This window comes from Osmia lignaria, chromosome 3, assembly GCF_051020975.1.
Source record: "Osmia lignaria lignaria isolate PbOS001 chromosome 3, iyOsmLign1, whole genome shotgun sequence".
In the NCBI taxonomy this organism is placed as follows: domain Eukaryota; kingdom Metazoa; phylum Arthropoda; class Insecta; order Hymenoptera; family Megachilidae; genus Osmia; species Osmia lignaria.
In genome coordinates, this window is record NC_135034.1 from 12,170,519 (window position 1) to 12,186,420 (window position 15,902).

General features: G+C 38.4%; 2 protein-coding genes across 9 annotated transcripts in view; one reads left to right on the forward strand and one right to left on the reverse strand.

Annotated features, from left to right (window-relative positions):
• Positions 1-7,935, forward strand: part of Cip4 (formin-binding protein 1-like Cip4) — a 22,441-nt gene extending 14,506 nt beyond the window's left edge. For 2 of the 5 annotated variants that reach the window (XM_034338621.2, XM_034338625.2), the window contains exons 2-11: positions 1,486-1,601; positions 2,995-3,045; positions 3,414-3,720; positions 3,855-4,001; positions 4,088-4,444; positions 5,405-5,434; positions 5,823-6,130; positions 6,224-6,415; positions 6,642-6,778; positions 6,854-7,935. In XM_034338621.2, coding sequence (XP_034194512.2) covers positions 1,486-1,601; positions 2,995-3,045; positions 3,414-3,720; positions 3,855-4,001; positions 4,088-4,444; positions 5,405-5,434; positions 5,823-6,130; positions 6,224-6,415; positions 6,642-6,778; positions 6,854-7,011 — 1,803 coding nt within the window. In that variant the 3' untranslated portion in view covers positions 7,012-7,935. The remainder of the gene's footprint in view (positions 1-1,485; positions 1,602-2,994; positions 3,046-3,413; positions 3,721-3,854; positions 4,002-4,087; positions 4,445-5,404; positions 5,435-5,822; positions 6,131-6,223; positions 6,416-6,641; positions 6,779-6,853) is intronic. The other 3 variants (XM_076693222.1, XM_076693224.1, XM_076693223.1) reach the window with 3 other exon arrangements.
• Sclp (leucine rich repeat containing protein 20 sclp) lies at positions 7,912-15,894 on the reverse strand. 4 transcript variants are annotated; one of them, XM_034338632.2, is made up of 5 exons: positions 15,541-15,894; positions 15,284-15,466; positions 10,803-10,946; positions 10,510-10,677; positions 7,912-10,427 (listed from the first exon to the last, which is right to left on the reverse strand). In XM_034338632.2, exons 2-5 carry the CDS (start codon positions 15,435-15,437, stop codon positions 10,264-10,266), a joined length of 630 nt encoding a protein of 209 aa, XP_034194523.1. In that variant the 5' UTR covers positions 15,438-15,466; positions 15,541-15,894; the 3' UTR covers positions 7,912-10,263. The 4 variants fall into 4 exon arrangements, with proteins under 4 accessions (XP_034194523.1, XP_034194525.1, XP_034194524.1 ...); XM_034338634.2 differs by lacking the exon at positions 15,541-15,894 and adding an exon at positions 11,474-11,605 and having other exon boundaries at positions 15,284-15,425; XM_034338633.2 differs by lacking the exon at positions 15,541-15,894 and adding an exon at positions 11,474-11,667 and having other exon boundaries at positions 15,284-15,421.
• Positions 15,895-15,902: the final 8 nt, after the last annotated feature.

Here is a 15,902-nt window from a genome sequence, read left to right on the forward strand (position 1 = left end):
GTTCCTCGGATCCGTGATCGTGATTGTGATCGGCTACCTATAACGTCGATATCCAGTTTGCTCGTCTATCGGCCATATATCGGCCATATATCGGCCATATATCGGCCACGCATAGTATCGTATCACCTCCTGTGTATCGTTATTCATCCAAGTATCATGTTATACCTCGTTTGATTAGCTTACCCTCTCGGTGTTTCTATTTGCGACGACAAAATGAGGTTGTCGCAAATCTGCGCTGCAAAAGCTTCGTTTCGCCTTATATAGTATAAATACGCAGATAATTCTATGGCGACAAGAAATTCTAGTTCGATCGTTAGCGTCGATTAATTAAACCTGGAACTGACGATTCGATGACTCGCAGCTCTTTCCCTCATTTTTCATATTTCATCGTCGACTCGCAGGATAAAAGTTAATTACTTTAATGGGTCCGGATCGTTAGCTGGATCTCGAGAAGGTAACACGCGCATCCTTTGCTCCCTGTTTGAACAATTGGTGCGTGGCCCTTGAATGGCTACTTGTTGGAAATGAAAGTAACGCGTTTCGAATGCCGGAGCAATAGTCGACACGATCGACTTGTTTCTCTCTCTCTCTCTCTCTCTCTCTGTTCCACTCTCTTTCTCTGAACACGATCTAGGTAAACGTCGGAGCGGTAGCACGACTTGTCCTTAAGCCGTAGCTAAATGTTGAAAGACAGGATCGTCCTTGAACGATAAAGTTTGCATTCCGCCTGACTCGGCTAACGTCAAAGCTGCTCCAACTTTTCCCAGAACCTTGGCTATCCTGGCGCTATACGTGGTCGTCGTTTGGGAAAGAAATCAAAGAAACGGGCGCAAGGTGAGAACGCGATGCATACTTGGTGTATCCATATGTTCTCTCTCGGCATGAATGAATCGGAGTCCCGATTAATCGGGTCACGCTCTCGTAGACGTTGATCGGGGAGAGAGCTTATCTATCCAACCACGTTGCCCATTCATCGAACTCGCTGAAAATCGTGAATGAAAATTCGTCGATGAAAGAAGAAGAGGGCGATTTCTACGATTTATAACAGCGATAAACGGTCAGAAGTTATGGCGGTTCCTCGGTCGTCGACCAGTTGGAAGAGTTGTGCCACGTTGCGGTAACAGAGGCCAGTTTCACTTTTCGTGCCAAGCCGCTAAACGGGCAGAAATCTTTCTACCATACCTGCTAGCAGACAAGCGCGATACCGCGATATCGTGTGCACCATTGCGAAATCTCTCATTGTCCGAAGGAAGGTGGCCAGTCTACGATGTGTGCCAACAGTGAGCTTTTCTCAGAAGGTCGAGTCTGCGTACATAGAAATTACTGCCATTTTCTCGTTCCTAGGAGAAATGAAAGAGAAAGAGTGAAGGGGCTTATTTCAGCCTATTAATTGACGGATGTCGAAAACACCCAACGCGATATCGCTTGATTATACTTTCTCGTAGGAGCGTGTCTACTAATTTCATCCGTTTCTTTCTGTTACAGGACCAGTTTGAGAATCTATCCCTGCACACGCAAAAGGGGATAGAATTTCTCGAAAGGTATGGCCACTTCATTCGAGATCGATGCGCCATCGAAGTGGAATACGCTGCAAAACTCAGGTGAAAAATATCAGATATCTTTCTTAAATAGATTCTGCTATTGCGTTGAACTTGTTTTTATTCAAGCGTTAGCTTGACATACACGTATGCTCTTCTTTTGTACATAAATTAACAACAGGGGAATATCCGAAGTTAACGATTTCAATGGGACATCCTGTATAATGAGCGTGTCTCACGCACCCTATAGAGTTCACGGACACAAGATGGTAGCCAGAGTAATATTGTATTAAAGGGACCCCTTGTTTGTCCCGTGAATGCCGTCTACTGTTTTGCCGACACTTTTGTCCTACCGGCTGTCTCAGAACCAGAGCGTCGCGCGAATCGATTTTTACCATTTTTTTTTTTCAATCCGATCGGATTTAATTGTCCCGATTAGTTATCGTTGTCTCTTACGATTAATCAGTTCGCGCGTGTAACGTTTGAGAAGAATTTCGCGTGCTCGTCACACGCTTCTATCCCCGGGGCACGTTCGTTCCGTTGCATATAAATTATCGCGAGCACGTTCCCTCGCCTTAATGCGTCGTAATTTCAGCGATACACGCTCGCGTTACTGGTACAAATGCAATACCGTTTATCGTTCCGGCAATTTCCCTCGATGCACCGTTCCATTTTCATCGAACGCATTCCGAACGCTGCGAATCGATACAACGAGATTCTTTCAATCTACCGCGTTTCGTTTGAAAAATTAGCGGAGCTGAAGTTTTTGATTGGTAACCGAGACCTGGAAAGAGGAACTCGAGTTGACTCGAAAATAACTTGCTTGCTTACAACGTACACGATGTCTTGGTATTTTAGAAATCGATGCCTGTTTTCATCGCGAACATTTTCACGAACGTTAAGGCCAGTTAACGTACGGTTGATCTGGTATCAAGGACACGTCAACTTCCGGATGATAGTGCACTGGCACACATTTATCGCTCGTTTCTTGTGGCCCCACGTTCAAATTTCAAATTACAATTACTTGGCCGCTATTATTTTCGTGTCACGCGAATGACTAAACGTAACTCGTGCTACGAATTTCAAGGAACGTTTCTTTCAAATTAACCGGAAACGCGTGTTCTATTTTAAAAAACTATCATATGTTGTCGACGAAATTACCAAGATCGTTCGTCACCCAATTTCGCAACGCTCCGTAAAAACATTTCTTCTGTCTATCTTTGGAATAGACAATTTTTGCTTCGTCATTAATGAAGGATATAATCTGAAACCGCAGCTGAAACAAGGCTTCCCATTCGAACTTGGATTTTTCTTTACTTTCAGAAAAATCATCTATATAAGATTTTTTTCGTACATTACACTTATCGTTAGTTAGAGTTACCAGTGTGCGCAACGTTTCCCTTGAGAATCGCTCGATGCACGTGCATCGGTAATCTTGTTTCGTTTCTGATTGCAGACGTCTTGTGAAGAGCTATCAACCTAAGAAGAAAGAGGAGGAGGATTATCAGTAAGTGTGAGCCAACTTGGAAGCGTAATACCGGATCCACGCTTCGTAGTAATCTTCCTCGACACGGATAATTTCTATTTCAAAGTACCTCTACCTGTAATAAAATAGTATTTTTCTTATCACATTCGTAGCTAATCTATTATCCGAATGCGTGGGTGGGTTCCTTTGTACTTGATACATAAGTTCGCTAACTGGCTCGGTTAGCGGCTACCTACCGACTATCAGCTACCAGTTACAAGTAGTCCCTTTTTTTTTTCTCGTCTCATCTGTCCTGTTGGTTCGTTTCAATAGGAGATTTCAGATCTCCTGTTCGCACCGTTGCAACCCAGAACATCCTCTCGACGTATCGAAATCTGTTTCGCCTGCAGGTACAGTCCTTGTCGGGCGTTCAAGATGGAGCTGAACGAGGTGAACGATCAGGCGGGACAGAGGGAAGTGATCGCGGAGAATCTGCAAGCGAACGTGTTAAGGGAATTGAATATTCTCGTGAAAGATTTCAAAGAGGATCGTAAGAAGCATCTTCAAGAGGGTGCCAGATTAATGGCCACCTTGACCGGTCAAATTGGGAATCTGGAACGAGCCAGGAAGGCGTACGAGAAGGCATTCCGTGAAGCGGAAAGAGCGGTCGAGAATTATCAGAGGGCAGACGCTGATCTACATCTTTCCAGAGCAGAAGTAGGTGGATTTTTTAATCGACTGATGAATAACCAGAGGGCTGATACTTGACCTTCTTGACGATGTTTATTTTTTCTTTCATTCAATGTAATAGAGGTGACAAAAACGATAAAAACGATTTATTTACATCCCAGGTAGAGAAGCAGAGGATGAACATGACTTTAAAGACTCAGCAAAGCGAAGAGGCCAAGACCGAGTACGCGAACCAGTTACAGAAAACAAACGATATGCAAACACAGCATTACCACACGGCCATGCCAGAAGTATTTCAACACCTTCAGGTATTATCTTTGAAATCTCATTTTTTAATTGACCGAGATTATAGTCGATGATTCTGACGAACTATCCTTTGTTTATCATATTCTAGGAACTTGACGAGAAGAGAATAAAGAATATGCGAAACTACATGTTAAAATCTGTCGAGATAGAACGAGCAGTGGCACCGATAATTGCTCAATGTTTAGACGGTATCGAGAAAGCAGCGAACGAGATCAACGAAAAGGAAGACACATTATTGGTGATCGAACGTTACAAGAGCGGTTTCCAACCTCCAGGAGATTTCCCGTTCGAAGATCTATCCGTGGCTAAAACGTACGATAGCAATAGTCAGTTATCGCAACCAGTGATGCAGCCTATACACAATCACCTTACGGTAAAGGGCACCGTTTCCGGCGGTAAAATTAAGAAGAGGGTCGGTCTTTTCGGCATATTCAGTAGCAATAAGGTAAATGTTGTTTCATGAATTTCGCTACCGTACATCTTTACTTTGCGCCCAGAAATATTATTCTGATTCGAACGTGTGTCCACGTTTTCTTCTTCTTCTTCCATTTCTTAATTCTCAAGAATGTCAGAATACCTATAGTACGAAACAAAAGATAGTTACGACATGCACGAAATATCCTTTTGTTCTTTATTTCTTGTATCATTATCGTAAATGCATTGTATGCATTATTGTTTGGTCAGCAAGCCTGTAATATACACACAATTGTTTTTTAATTCTTTCGTGTAGTCACTCGTATGAATGATAGATTAAGATACATTGGTACCTAACAGTTGAACGATTCGTATCCTTCAAGCAATTTTTTCTTATTTATATTTTTAATATCTACAATTAATTAGCCTTGAAGATTGAAAAAACCGTTCAGTCGGGGTTCGATTACACAGATATTTTGCATGATCCCTACTTGTCGATTTTTCCGAAGCAAGCATAACTTATCTGTCTTTTGTACTTTTTATTAATTTTGGTGGACGATTTGATCTGTCTGTGGTCTCTTGTTTCCAAACACCTGTGGACTATGAATTTGGATACTTTTGTACTTAGTAAGTACCTGCAGTTCGAGATCGTTTGTGTTCGCCTGCCATTCTTATATAACACCCAGCATCTTATTGTTTTATCTGCATCCAAATGTTCAGTAATCATTTTATGTGTCGTTAGAGATACGTCTTGCCGGTCGAGTACAAACTCAGAGACATTCAGAGATAAAGAAAGAAAGAAAGAAAGAAAGATACCATTTCACGTATAACGAAACAAGTCTTTCAATCTTTTATTTCATTTTTTTTTCTTTTTCTTTTATTTTTTCTTTTCACTGACAATGAGTTTTTACTCAACACCACCGCTGAGATAGTTTCTGACTCATTCGCTGAATGATACGCTTTTGGAATTTGTTTCATGCGAACAAAACAGAAGTTGATCGAGGTGTGCATAGCTTTAAAGGTCTGTCTTTCTCCTTACAATCGCTATTCTCATTCCGTGCGACAGTCCTCTATTTTTATTTATCAAAATCATCATTTTTACGTATATCTTTTATTTCACACGATAATTTGTTCATTTCTCACGTATGCTCGTGATAGTAACATTGACATTGAGAGTGACAGTGATAGTAATAGTAATAGTGACAGCGATAATGATGCATAATATCAACAAACTGTTGAATTGCTGAATTTTTTCTGTTCATTCGTACAAGTAACTCGTATATGATATCATTGTTATCTGCGATCAAACGAATGCTTTCTTCTCCTCTTTATTTTCCATCGTATCTCATTAAAAATCCTTGTTCGTACCATCGTTGGAAGATTTCGATTCTCAATTTATAACGTTGCAGAACAACGTGCCCGGATACGGTGACGGTGCGAAGGAGGATTGTAGCGACCTGCCTCCGAATCAACGGAAGAAAAGACTTCAACAAAGGCTAGATGAAATTCAAGCAAAGATTCAACAAGAAACTGCAGCGAGGGACGGTTTGATGAAGATGAAGGGTGTATACGAACAAAATCCTGCTTTAGGCGATCCAATGAGTATAGAAGGGCAACTGAATCAATCGAGCAACAAGCTGGATAAACTCGGAGCAGAGTTGGCAAAGTTTCAAGGATATCTCGAGGAAGCAATGCGCGCTGGCGTCAGCCTGTCCAGGTGACCTTGCAAAACTTGATACTCTACGATCTCCGTACAATTCTCTTTAGATTATCTTTATTTTATCGTACATTTTGTTATTAACATTTCCAGTCCCAGCCAAGCTCCACGAAAACCTACCAGCAATGGTTCTGCAACGAGACCGCTCAGTTCAAGAAGATCCAGTCATTCGGGAGGCGAGGAGAGCCTTTCAAGATCAGCATCTGATTCGAGCGTTAGCAACACGAACGCGAACCAATCGATGCATAAGAAAAGTGCTCCCGGTACGCCGCAACCTACGCATGGGTAAGCTTCAATTAGTTACTAATTACTAATTAAATATTAAATTCGTGTCTCGAATTGTGTTTCACCGACTTAGCTCAGCCTCCGAAACGAAAGGTTTCCTTTCCGTTGAACGGAGAAACAGAATCGTTGCTATAATGAGTTTTACAACTCGTATATAAAAGCAGAGATCAGAATTTTTAACTAAACCAATTAGACACGCTTTTCGCTTTACGGTACTGATGCACAGTTCCACGAATAGCCCGGAATCTGGCCTTGGAGAATCGAGGACATCTCTTCCTGGTAGCGGCGGTGAAGAGTATTATGTCGATGAAATTGATGCTCAACCACCATTGGGAACGTGTAGGGCGCTTTATCCTTTCGATGGTACGTCTCACTTACTTATTACAACTCGAGTTACAACTGTTTAATAAATTACACCTTTTTTTTTTTCATTTTTAGCTACCAGCGAAGGTTCCATACCGATGTACGACGGTGAAGAGTTGTACATGATCGAATTAGATCAAGGGGACGGTTGGACGCGTGTCCGTCGTATATCTCAACCAATCGAGGGCTTTGTACCTACCTCTTATATCGAGTGTCACCTATATAACACTTAGCCACTTTTCTTGAAACGTTAAACAGGAAGACGAAGTGAAGTTTAAACAAGCTTATTAAAACGCTATCGGTTCAATAATACACGGTTAGTTTATTGATAACCGTGATAAAGAATAAGGAATAGCGATTACGAGATTCTTTTTATACAATCGACGAGGAGGAGAGCTTATGTGTGCGTGCCTGTCTGTATCTGTGTATGTGTGTGCGTTGGTTGATCGGCTGGCACACAGGATTCCAGAATTACTGCCTGCTCACAAGTGATGGGCCTAAATGTTAACGAACGATTTCGTATTAATGAAAATCGACGACTACGTGCCAATGTTTCGACCTTTTCCGAAAGAGCGTAATTACTTGTCAGAAATTTAGTCAATTATTACCCAGCACACGTCTCCTCTCCTTTTTCAATCAGCTTATCGAACAAGGAAAGAAGAAAATGGAAACTAGTTTTGTCTTGCAGATCTAGCTCCGTTCAAAGAATGGAAAATCTTAAACTCACTTAATTACTAAATAGGACATTAAGATCGTACAATTATTTAGAACGATATTGTTGCATCTAATCATTAAAAAAAGAAATTTGTTCGTACAGATTCAGCTGTACGATACAAGTTTTTCAAAGAAAACGATAAAATGCACCCTGATCACTTCTGTAAATGTGCCTCTATAAACGTGAACGTGCACAAGCGAACGAGTTAAAAACTCTATTGATGAAAGTAAATACTTTCCCATGAACGTAATACGTGCCCAGCCTATACACGTCACGGATGAATATTGTGATTGTTGTAACTGCACGAGGTTTGTGTATTATTTTTCCCTTATTTTCTTTCGATCGACTCGATTGTAAAGTAGGCAACTCTAATTCGCGTTATCTTTGCCGAGGATCAAGAAACTGACCAATCCTAGTGTTATTTTTTTTTTTTTTTTTTTTTCTTTTACACCTATATACACGTATACGTACACGGATAAGGAGAAAATGATCGGTTCCTTGCCTCTGCCGGTGATTTTAAAATTGATGCCATTACTTTACAATTACTTAAGAGTCGTTATTTTTCTATCTTTTATTGTTGTGTAAGTTTATTAATTGACGTATTTGTTTTTGAAATACATACAAGAGGAGGATGATTAGGTGGTGCTCTGTACAGCAAGTAGATTCCGAAGAACGATCGGCCAAGTTTTTGTTTATGATGTTGCCTGGGTGTGAATTTAGTTAGGATATATTTCTGTACATATTTGCAAAGGACATAGAAGAAAAAATGAAGCGAATGGTACGCGTGTGAGTGCCAGATTTGATTCTTCATGCGAAGCAATGAATTTGTTTCCATTCACAGGAGTAAGTACGAAACGGTGGCGTTAATATTTTCTTTCAATTTTTTTTTTTTATTTTTTTTATTTTTCTCCTTTCTTTTTGACCCTTAAACGCCTCTATTTCGGTATCTTTGGAGGGAACTCTTAGCTTCGCTGTTACAAAGCCTAGATTCGTCCTAGATTCAATTGCGGTGTATCGAACTCGTGTAGTCGTATATATACTCGCGTATTAAAAATATGTATATGTATATATATATAATTATTAATCATTCATTAAAGTGTAGCTTTGGTATATAAGATACGCAAGTATGCGAGTAAACGAATATCATTCGGCCCTCTTCTCTGGCTCAGTTGCCAGCTGATTTATTGTAATTCCTCTTCGCTCTGACGTACGATTCTATTTAGGGTTCGTTCCGAGCAATCGCTATCGCGCGGCGTGTCTTTAACGATACCTTTTTAATTTATCCGTTTAGTCGCGAAAGTATCGAGGAGTTTGAGGTTTTTGCGAGAATCGTCAGTATTTTCGCGCGCGTTCATCGATTTCAGCGAACGTTATCGGTCTTCGCTTGATCATCGGTCGCTGATAGGCTGTATATCACTTTCTAAAAGTGAAAAGAGAAAATTATTATAGATAATGATAGAACGTAAAATGAACGTAAAAAGTCCGTATGTCTACCTTAATTCTTAATATTAAACCGCGTCCATTCTATGTATATTTTGTGATTTTATATCCATGAGCAAGTATTGTAGATAATTAACTCTGTGACTCATTATACGTTTAATTATTATTATAATTATTATTATTAATATTGAAAAAAATATAGCTACTAAACCAACATGCACGATCTAGAAGTATTTTATGTGATCGAAGCAGTTTTCGGTACATCCCACCTATCGATAACTGATTGAACGTTTTGCCTATAAGATTATGCAAACGATTAATTATTCCTTCATATTCGTAAGAGGAAACGAAGGAAATAAAATAGAACATTATGCTTCTTAAAGTATATTGCAACATTTCGCGGACAATTGACTAGATCAGAAATACAGAGCAATACATTCTGATGTGTGTGTTGTGCATCTACACGCTGCTATATTATAATTAATTCGTAACACATTTCGATTAATACACATTGTTTGTATAAATTAAATACAAACGTTCTTGCAAAATTCTTACAAGTCCGTTAAATATATGAAAGAACTATAAATTCTTACGTATCAACAGGTATACCTGAATTACACTTTTTTTTTTTTTTTTTTTTTTAAATTTCTTCTTTTGTATTTTATAAAATCAAAGTATTTATTGATTATGGCGAACATTTATCAGCAGTCGATCGCCCGTAAACTGGCAGTCATACAATTTATTACAATAATATGTCAAGTCCACGCATATAAAATAATAAAACGTATCTTAAATTTACAGGATACTTATTTGGAGTTAGTAAAAATGTAATAGAATAAATTGAATCGGTAGCTCATGATGTTACACGTACCTACATACATCGATCACAGCATTGCGCGGCCAAACGAGCGGGCAACTTAATAAAATCTAAAGAAGAAGAAGAAAAGAAAAAAAATCACACGGTAGAAAACGAGAAAATGAAGTAACGATTGATCGGTATTCATTCGAGATCAATTAAGAAAGTTCCAGGTACGTGGCAGATTCTATCTCTTTAAGTACAGATCGTAAGGAACCGTAAACTGTGATCAGTTACGTATGCCGGCCGCTTATCGCCAGATCGGTTATCGGTCAGTCATATGCTTTTTTATCACTGTACAAATACTTGCTGTTTATTCTTAATTCGCACAACGATCCGTGTGCAAATCCTCGAAGAATATCAGTCAAGAAATGTGGAAGCAAACTATACGTCCATGTGCGACGAACATTCGACGATTAGCAGCCGCTTTGGCAGATTTGATCGTTTTTTCTTTAACATTTCTATAGATTCGCCTCAAATAGTAAGATCTTCCCACTCTTCGACCTGTCTAGGCGTCAATTCAATTTTAATTCGAGTCAAAGTACCGAGAAGATCGTGCATTCTAGCCGTTAATGGATTAGCCTGAAGATCGATAAATTCCAAAACTGGAGCGTGCCTAAGTCTTTCCACGTCTATATCTGGAATTATAAGATCGGAATTATTATCGGTAACCGAATTGTTTGAAATATTTCTGATGTACTATAGGTGTGCAACACTTACCAATGATTGAATTGTTGTTGGCTAGAAGCCGCTTTAGCTGTGGTATTCGACATGTAACAGGTGGTAGAGCAATGAAAGTATTATGTGATATATCCAGTCTTTCCAAAGCTTGTAATTCTGCAAGTTCCTCTGGTAGCTTGCTCATTTGATTGTGACTGAGATTTAGTTCTAGAAACGATTATGTGTTTGAATTTATGTTACATGTTATGTTACCTTGTAGCTCAAATAAAAAAAAAAAGAAAAAAGAAAAAAACAGATCATGTTTAAAAAAAAAATGATCTTGAAAAGCTTACCAGTGATTAATGAGAATTTTACAGCAAACTTTGGCGGAATTTTTGTTATCACGTTCCCGGAAAGATCGCATCTTTTTAATTCTGTGTGTCTCATTAAATGATAAACCGCATCAGGTACTTGCATCAATTGGCATTCTGATAGATCTGAAAAAAATAAAAAAAATGCAATATTAGTAAATGTTATATAATCACTTTTTGAAACGCAAGGAATACGTTATGCGAAATTTAATTTGCATTATTAAAAATTTAAAAAGTCGTAAGATAAAAAAAAATTACGTAATAATTAGTACAATTGGAGCATGAAGATAGATCAGCTGTTAAAGTAGGTCAATGTATCAATGCCATCGTGCGACGATAACAATTGAAATTGTACATTTTTTAAATACTGCTTTTTAATTTTTTAATTTAGGACCGTGACTATTCTATCGTGTCGTGCAAACGCATTATATCGAAAATGGAGAGAAATGAAAGAGAAAAATAAATAAGTGTACAACGATTTTTATAAAAGCCGCGATTCACCTGTAGCAGCTAAAACTAGGTCATGAACTAAATTCAATCACCTACACGTGTAACGACCAATTTAAACGGATCAACTTAAAATGATACTAAGAAATAAAACAACGATAGTCTAATTAAGTAATTTATTAGGTATATTTTGAAAGACAATTTACCAAGACTCTCATTTTTCTGTGCTTCCTCGCAGCGCAACACCACTCTGGTGACGGCGTTCGCCATCTTGCTAAGACATACTGATTCAGTACAAGTTCTCGAATTCGCCGTCTGGCTCCTTTACCTCGAAACATCTATTTTTGACAATTTTCCGAAATAAATAGCATCCATTTGCCGTCCTTGGCATTCGTTCTACCTACTTTCCGGAAGATTGTATTTTAGCGGAGCAGAGTAGAAGCTTAAAAAGCAGGATTAATAATACTCTCAAAGTACCCGGTACATTTTAATATTTCGAATGATTGAATATTGTATACAGTAAACGTAACTTCTTAATTTAAAATTTGAATTTTGACGAATAAAAGAATGGTATAAATCGCGTTTAAACGGTATGAAAATAGTTACGGGACATTCGCTTGTTTGATATCGCGCTGGAAATTAATGTCGACCATGTTCTTTAGGCATGCGCGTTTCATTTCAATTTTGATTTGAACCACGTAAGATATCTACTACCATAATTTTCACAGAACGACGGTTCAGATTGAACGACATAATATGGCTCATTTTCTGAAATACAAATTTTCCATTTTATACCTTGGACAAGTACCAACAAAGATACCAGGAAATCAGATAAATACATATCAGTAAGTTGAATCTTTTGTGTACGTACATACATATATAATATTTAATGGGAAAATTCAAGTGTCTGTCATTTAGAATCGACGATGAATAATTTGAAGAACTAATGAAACGATGTAAATACTGGTTAGTTCGTTAACACTTTGTAGGAAGTTTATGTAAAAAGGATCAGGAAGAAGTAACGATTCTGGTACGGCATGCAAAGCACGTGCATTTACTTTGCCAAGGCCTCATAGCGGTTCACTATTCTGAGATTGACCTTTCGTGCACACGAATGCTTCCAAAACGTGCAACAGATCTTTCCTGTTGACAGACTATTGACTCAGAGTTGACGCGTCGATTGTATGCACGTGTGCACCGATCGCTTTAACAATGAACGGTCCAACGAAAGCGCTATCAAAGTAAAATATTCAAGTACCTATAGTATATATGTATACATATATTTGTCTAATAACTTGCGCTTTCATAGTGTTGGTAGAAAAATGAAAAAAAGAAATGAATAGAAAGCATGACGATCGTATAAAAGGCTAGTTGTTTATTTTCTATCTTATGCTCTGATTTTTTTTTTTGTAAAGTAGCACACTAATGCTTCAGCTGTATCTTATCTCATGTTTTTTGAAATTGCACTCATAAAAACAACTCATGCTCGTACGTGTAAGGTTTACAATGTGTTTCGATCAGTGCATAGACAGCTTCAGGAACAAAGACCGGATACGAGTTGTGCAACTGAATGTTTATCCAACCAATTATCTATGCTAGAACCCCGAGCACGCATTTCACTTTTATTCGAATTGATGCACGAACCACAGTATCGCTGTGAGGAACTACCACCTGTTACCTATACCTATATTATCAACTATCACCTAGCGCACTACTCCAAATGAAACGTTACAACTAGACTGTGGATATTTTTAGAAAAACACACGGTGATTAAATTAATATGAAAAATAAGATTCCATACTTTTCAGAAGTTTAAAATAGAAAGTGTATGTTTGCATAAACATTTACGGTCTAATTATAATCAGTCTAAATAGAAATATGATTGGAGAATAGAAATCTGCCAGTATATTTTTAAGCAAATTTGTTTCATCATTCTTGATCCATCATGCTGGATCGTTTTCACGCGAAACTTACAGAAAGAGTCATTCTTAAATATAACTGATCATGAGATTTTCAAGATAACTAATATGTATGTGTTGTTACAGGTACACGCGACTTCTCGAGCTGGCAAGTGGCTCTCGCTCTCGTTTTCTCCGCTTCGAGACTTTCGCCACTTACCAACTAGAAATATCGTCTTTACTTTGAATAGTTGGACAACATGCATTGTTTATAAACATATGTGAAAAATGATAAAACTAGGCTAGAGAAAAACGTGTGAACGCAAGAACAAAGCATTGCGTTTGATGGAGTAGATGCTTTTTGTTATAGATCTCTAAATACATCAGCGGAGGTAGTTGTATACGAAGCAAAGAACGATGTCCAGTCAGGCCAAAGCAGAAAGACTGAAAGACTGAAAGACTGAAAGACTGAAAGATGGAAGAGTGGAAGAAGCGGCATTGAGAAAGGTTTGAAATCTATCCAGGTGTACGGATAAGGTAAGGACTGTGAGAGCCGTTCTTTCTTCTAGATCGAATCAGGAAACGATTCGATTCGCCTGATCTACAGGGTGCTCTGAAAGTATACGTCGATCTTTCGTTGCAACGACGTGTACCACCTAATGCTAGTCGAACTAATTTGTCACGGTAATTTGAAAGTCGAGCTCGTTACAGGTCGTCGGTTGAATCAACGAATCAAGGCCGGCCAGAAACGCATATCGTGTTGCCAACTTTATTAGTCCTCTAACTGAACGAATTTTAAGGTCACTCGATCATACGTGTCTATTAACCTTTCGCGGTCCATTTATTCCATATATTTATTAGACGCCAGTTATTTACCAGTCTTTCTAGTTTAGTCTGAACATTATAGAATACTAAATAATATAAAATTATAGGTGACGAATTTAATTTAGAAATTTTATTATAGATATTGTAAATGGTAAACACTCATTATTGGGTTGGTTCAGAGTAGGAGGCATATTTGGATTGCAAAGGGTTAATTTACTCGAAGCAACTTTCTCAAGAAGTGAACATTAAATTTCTTCTAATGTTATGTATATACTATGTAGAATATTGTCTTGCTTTCACTACTTTGCAATTCGTTACAAAATTATCGCCGATTTTCACGGTGATAGAGACGTCGAGAGTTGCGTTAACGTTGATTCTACTGGCGTAAGTAGATTATGCCAGTAGGGGGTCAGACGATGCGTTACCTATACGTAACCAGCATTTAAACAGTAAATCTTATCGTTAGGGCTTAAACTTTCCACTTGAAATTTCCGCTTTCTTCGATTTCTAAAAAACTTTGAATTATCCAAGTTCAACTCATCGACTAATTAACAATTTCGTGTGATACTTTTGATGCTTGGTTGTAAGCGTTTTTAGAACAGTTTATGAAATTTGTAAAAAGCGTTAATTAATTAGAAGAAGAAAGAATGGATTAGTCCAGGTGTCAATGTTTTGCGATGCAGTTTTAGCCCGATATCTTATCTAAAAATTTCTTTTTATCACGGCATCGACGAGTAAAACCTACGCAACCTATTTCTTTGTTTCTTTTCCAAGTAAAAAATGAACGTTCCGTTTTCGTATTGCCATTTGAAAGGAAAAAAAATACTGGAGGAACGTTTTCCACGAACGATGGAACGAAATCCTCGCTGAGCGAAAGTGTAATACCTCAAAGGCGGAAAGATATCGTAGCTTAGAAAGTATATAAAACGCGAAGGAAACAATTATGTTCGTTAACCGATTATCTATCTTTGTTTATTGAATCGAAAGGAAAAAAATGGGTACACTTTCTTATTAAATTGAATGTACATAATTGGTTTGCTTAGGAAAAAGTAAAAGATGATACAGTGGTTTTACAACAAATAGGTGTAGGTATATCTCGAAATTATGATCGTTTTCTCTCGATCAGAATTCAACGAGTTTCCTCGAGCAACTTTCTCGTGGAAATCTTTTGAATAAATCACTGTCAAATCCGATGATAAACAAAGCAAAAGTTAATAGCAATGTAAGCCAGGCAAAGAAACGGAGCAGAAAGAAGATGATTAATGAGAGTGGAATTACATGAATTCGGCCTACCTAAATTACAATTGTCCTGAGCCTCTTCGCATCGGGAAACTACCCTTATTATTGCCCGGCCCGCCAACTGCACGCAAACAGCCATTGCCACGTTTCTTTCTCCTTGTTCCTGAGAAATCTGTACATCCTCTCCATTGTACGCGGGTGGTCTCATCTCTTCTCTTCTCTATTCTTCCTTTACCGCTACGTGAAACGTGAAAACTCCAAGTGGAAAAAGAAAGCAAGAGCTATCTTCGAAGAATCTCTTGAAAGTTCACCTTTGAATTTTCTGAAAAAACGAGCACAGCGAGAACAGCTAGCACGCTTTTATGATTTCTTCCTCAACGTATCGCTCGTATCACTCTTCGCTCGTTTCAGCATCAGGAAACTATCATGTTTCGAATCGCAGCCTCTGCTCTAAACGCGCACTTTCGAGAAAACTATCGCGTTCGACAATGGGACGAAGATTGTCGTTGGGGCGTAAGGAGTAAGAAAAGTACGCAGTAACGTTGACGAAGTCAACATCTGATCGGAAAGTGAGTTGAAAGGATCGTTACTTTCTCAAAGGCAAAAGGAGGACCTAGTTTAGTATGTTTGGTCTGGCAACGAGAGCGTTTCAGCTGACGCTGCCTGGCACTGT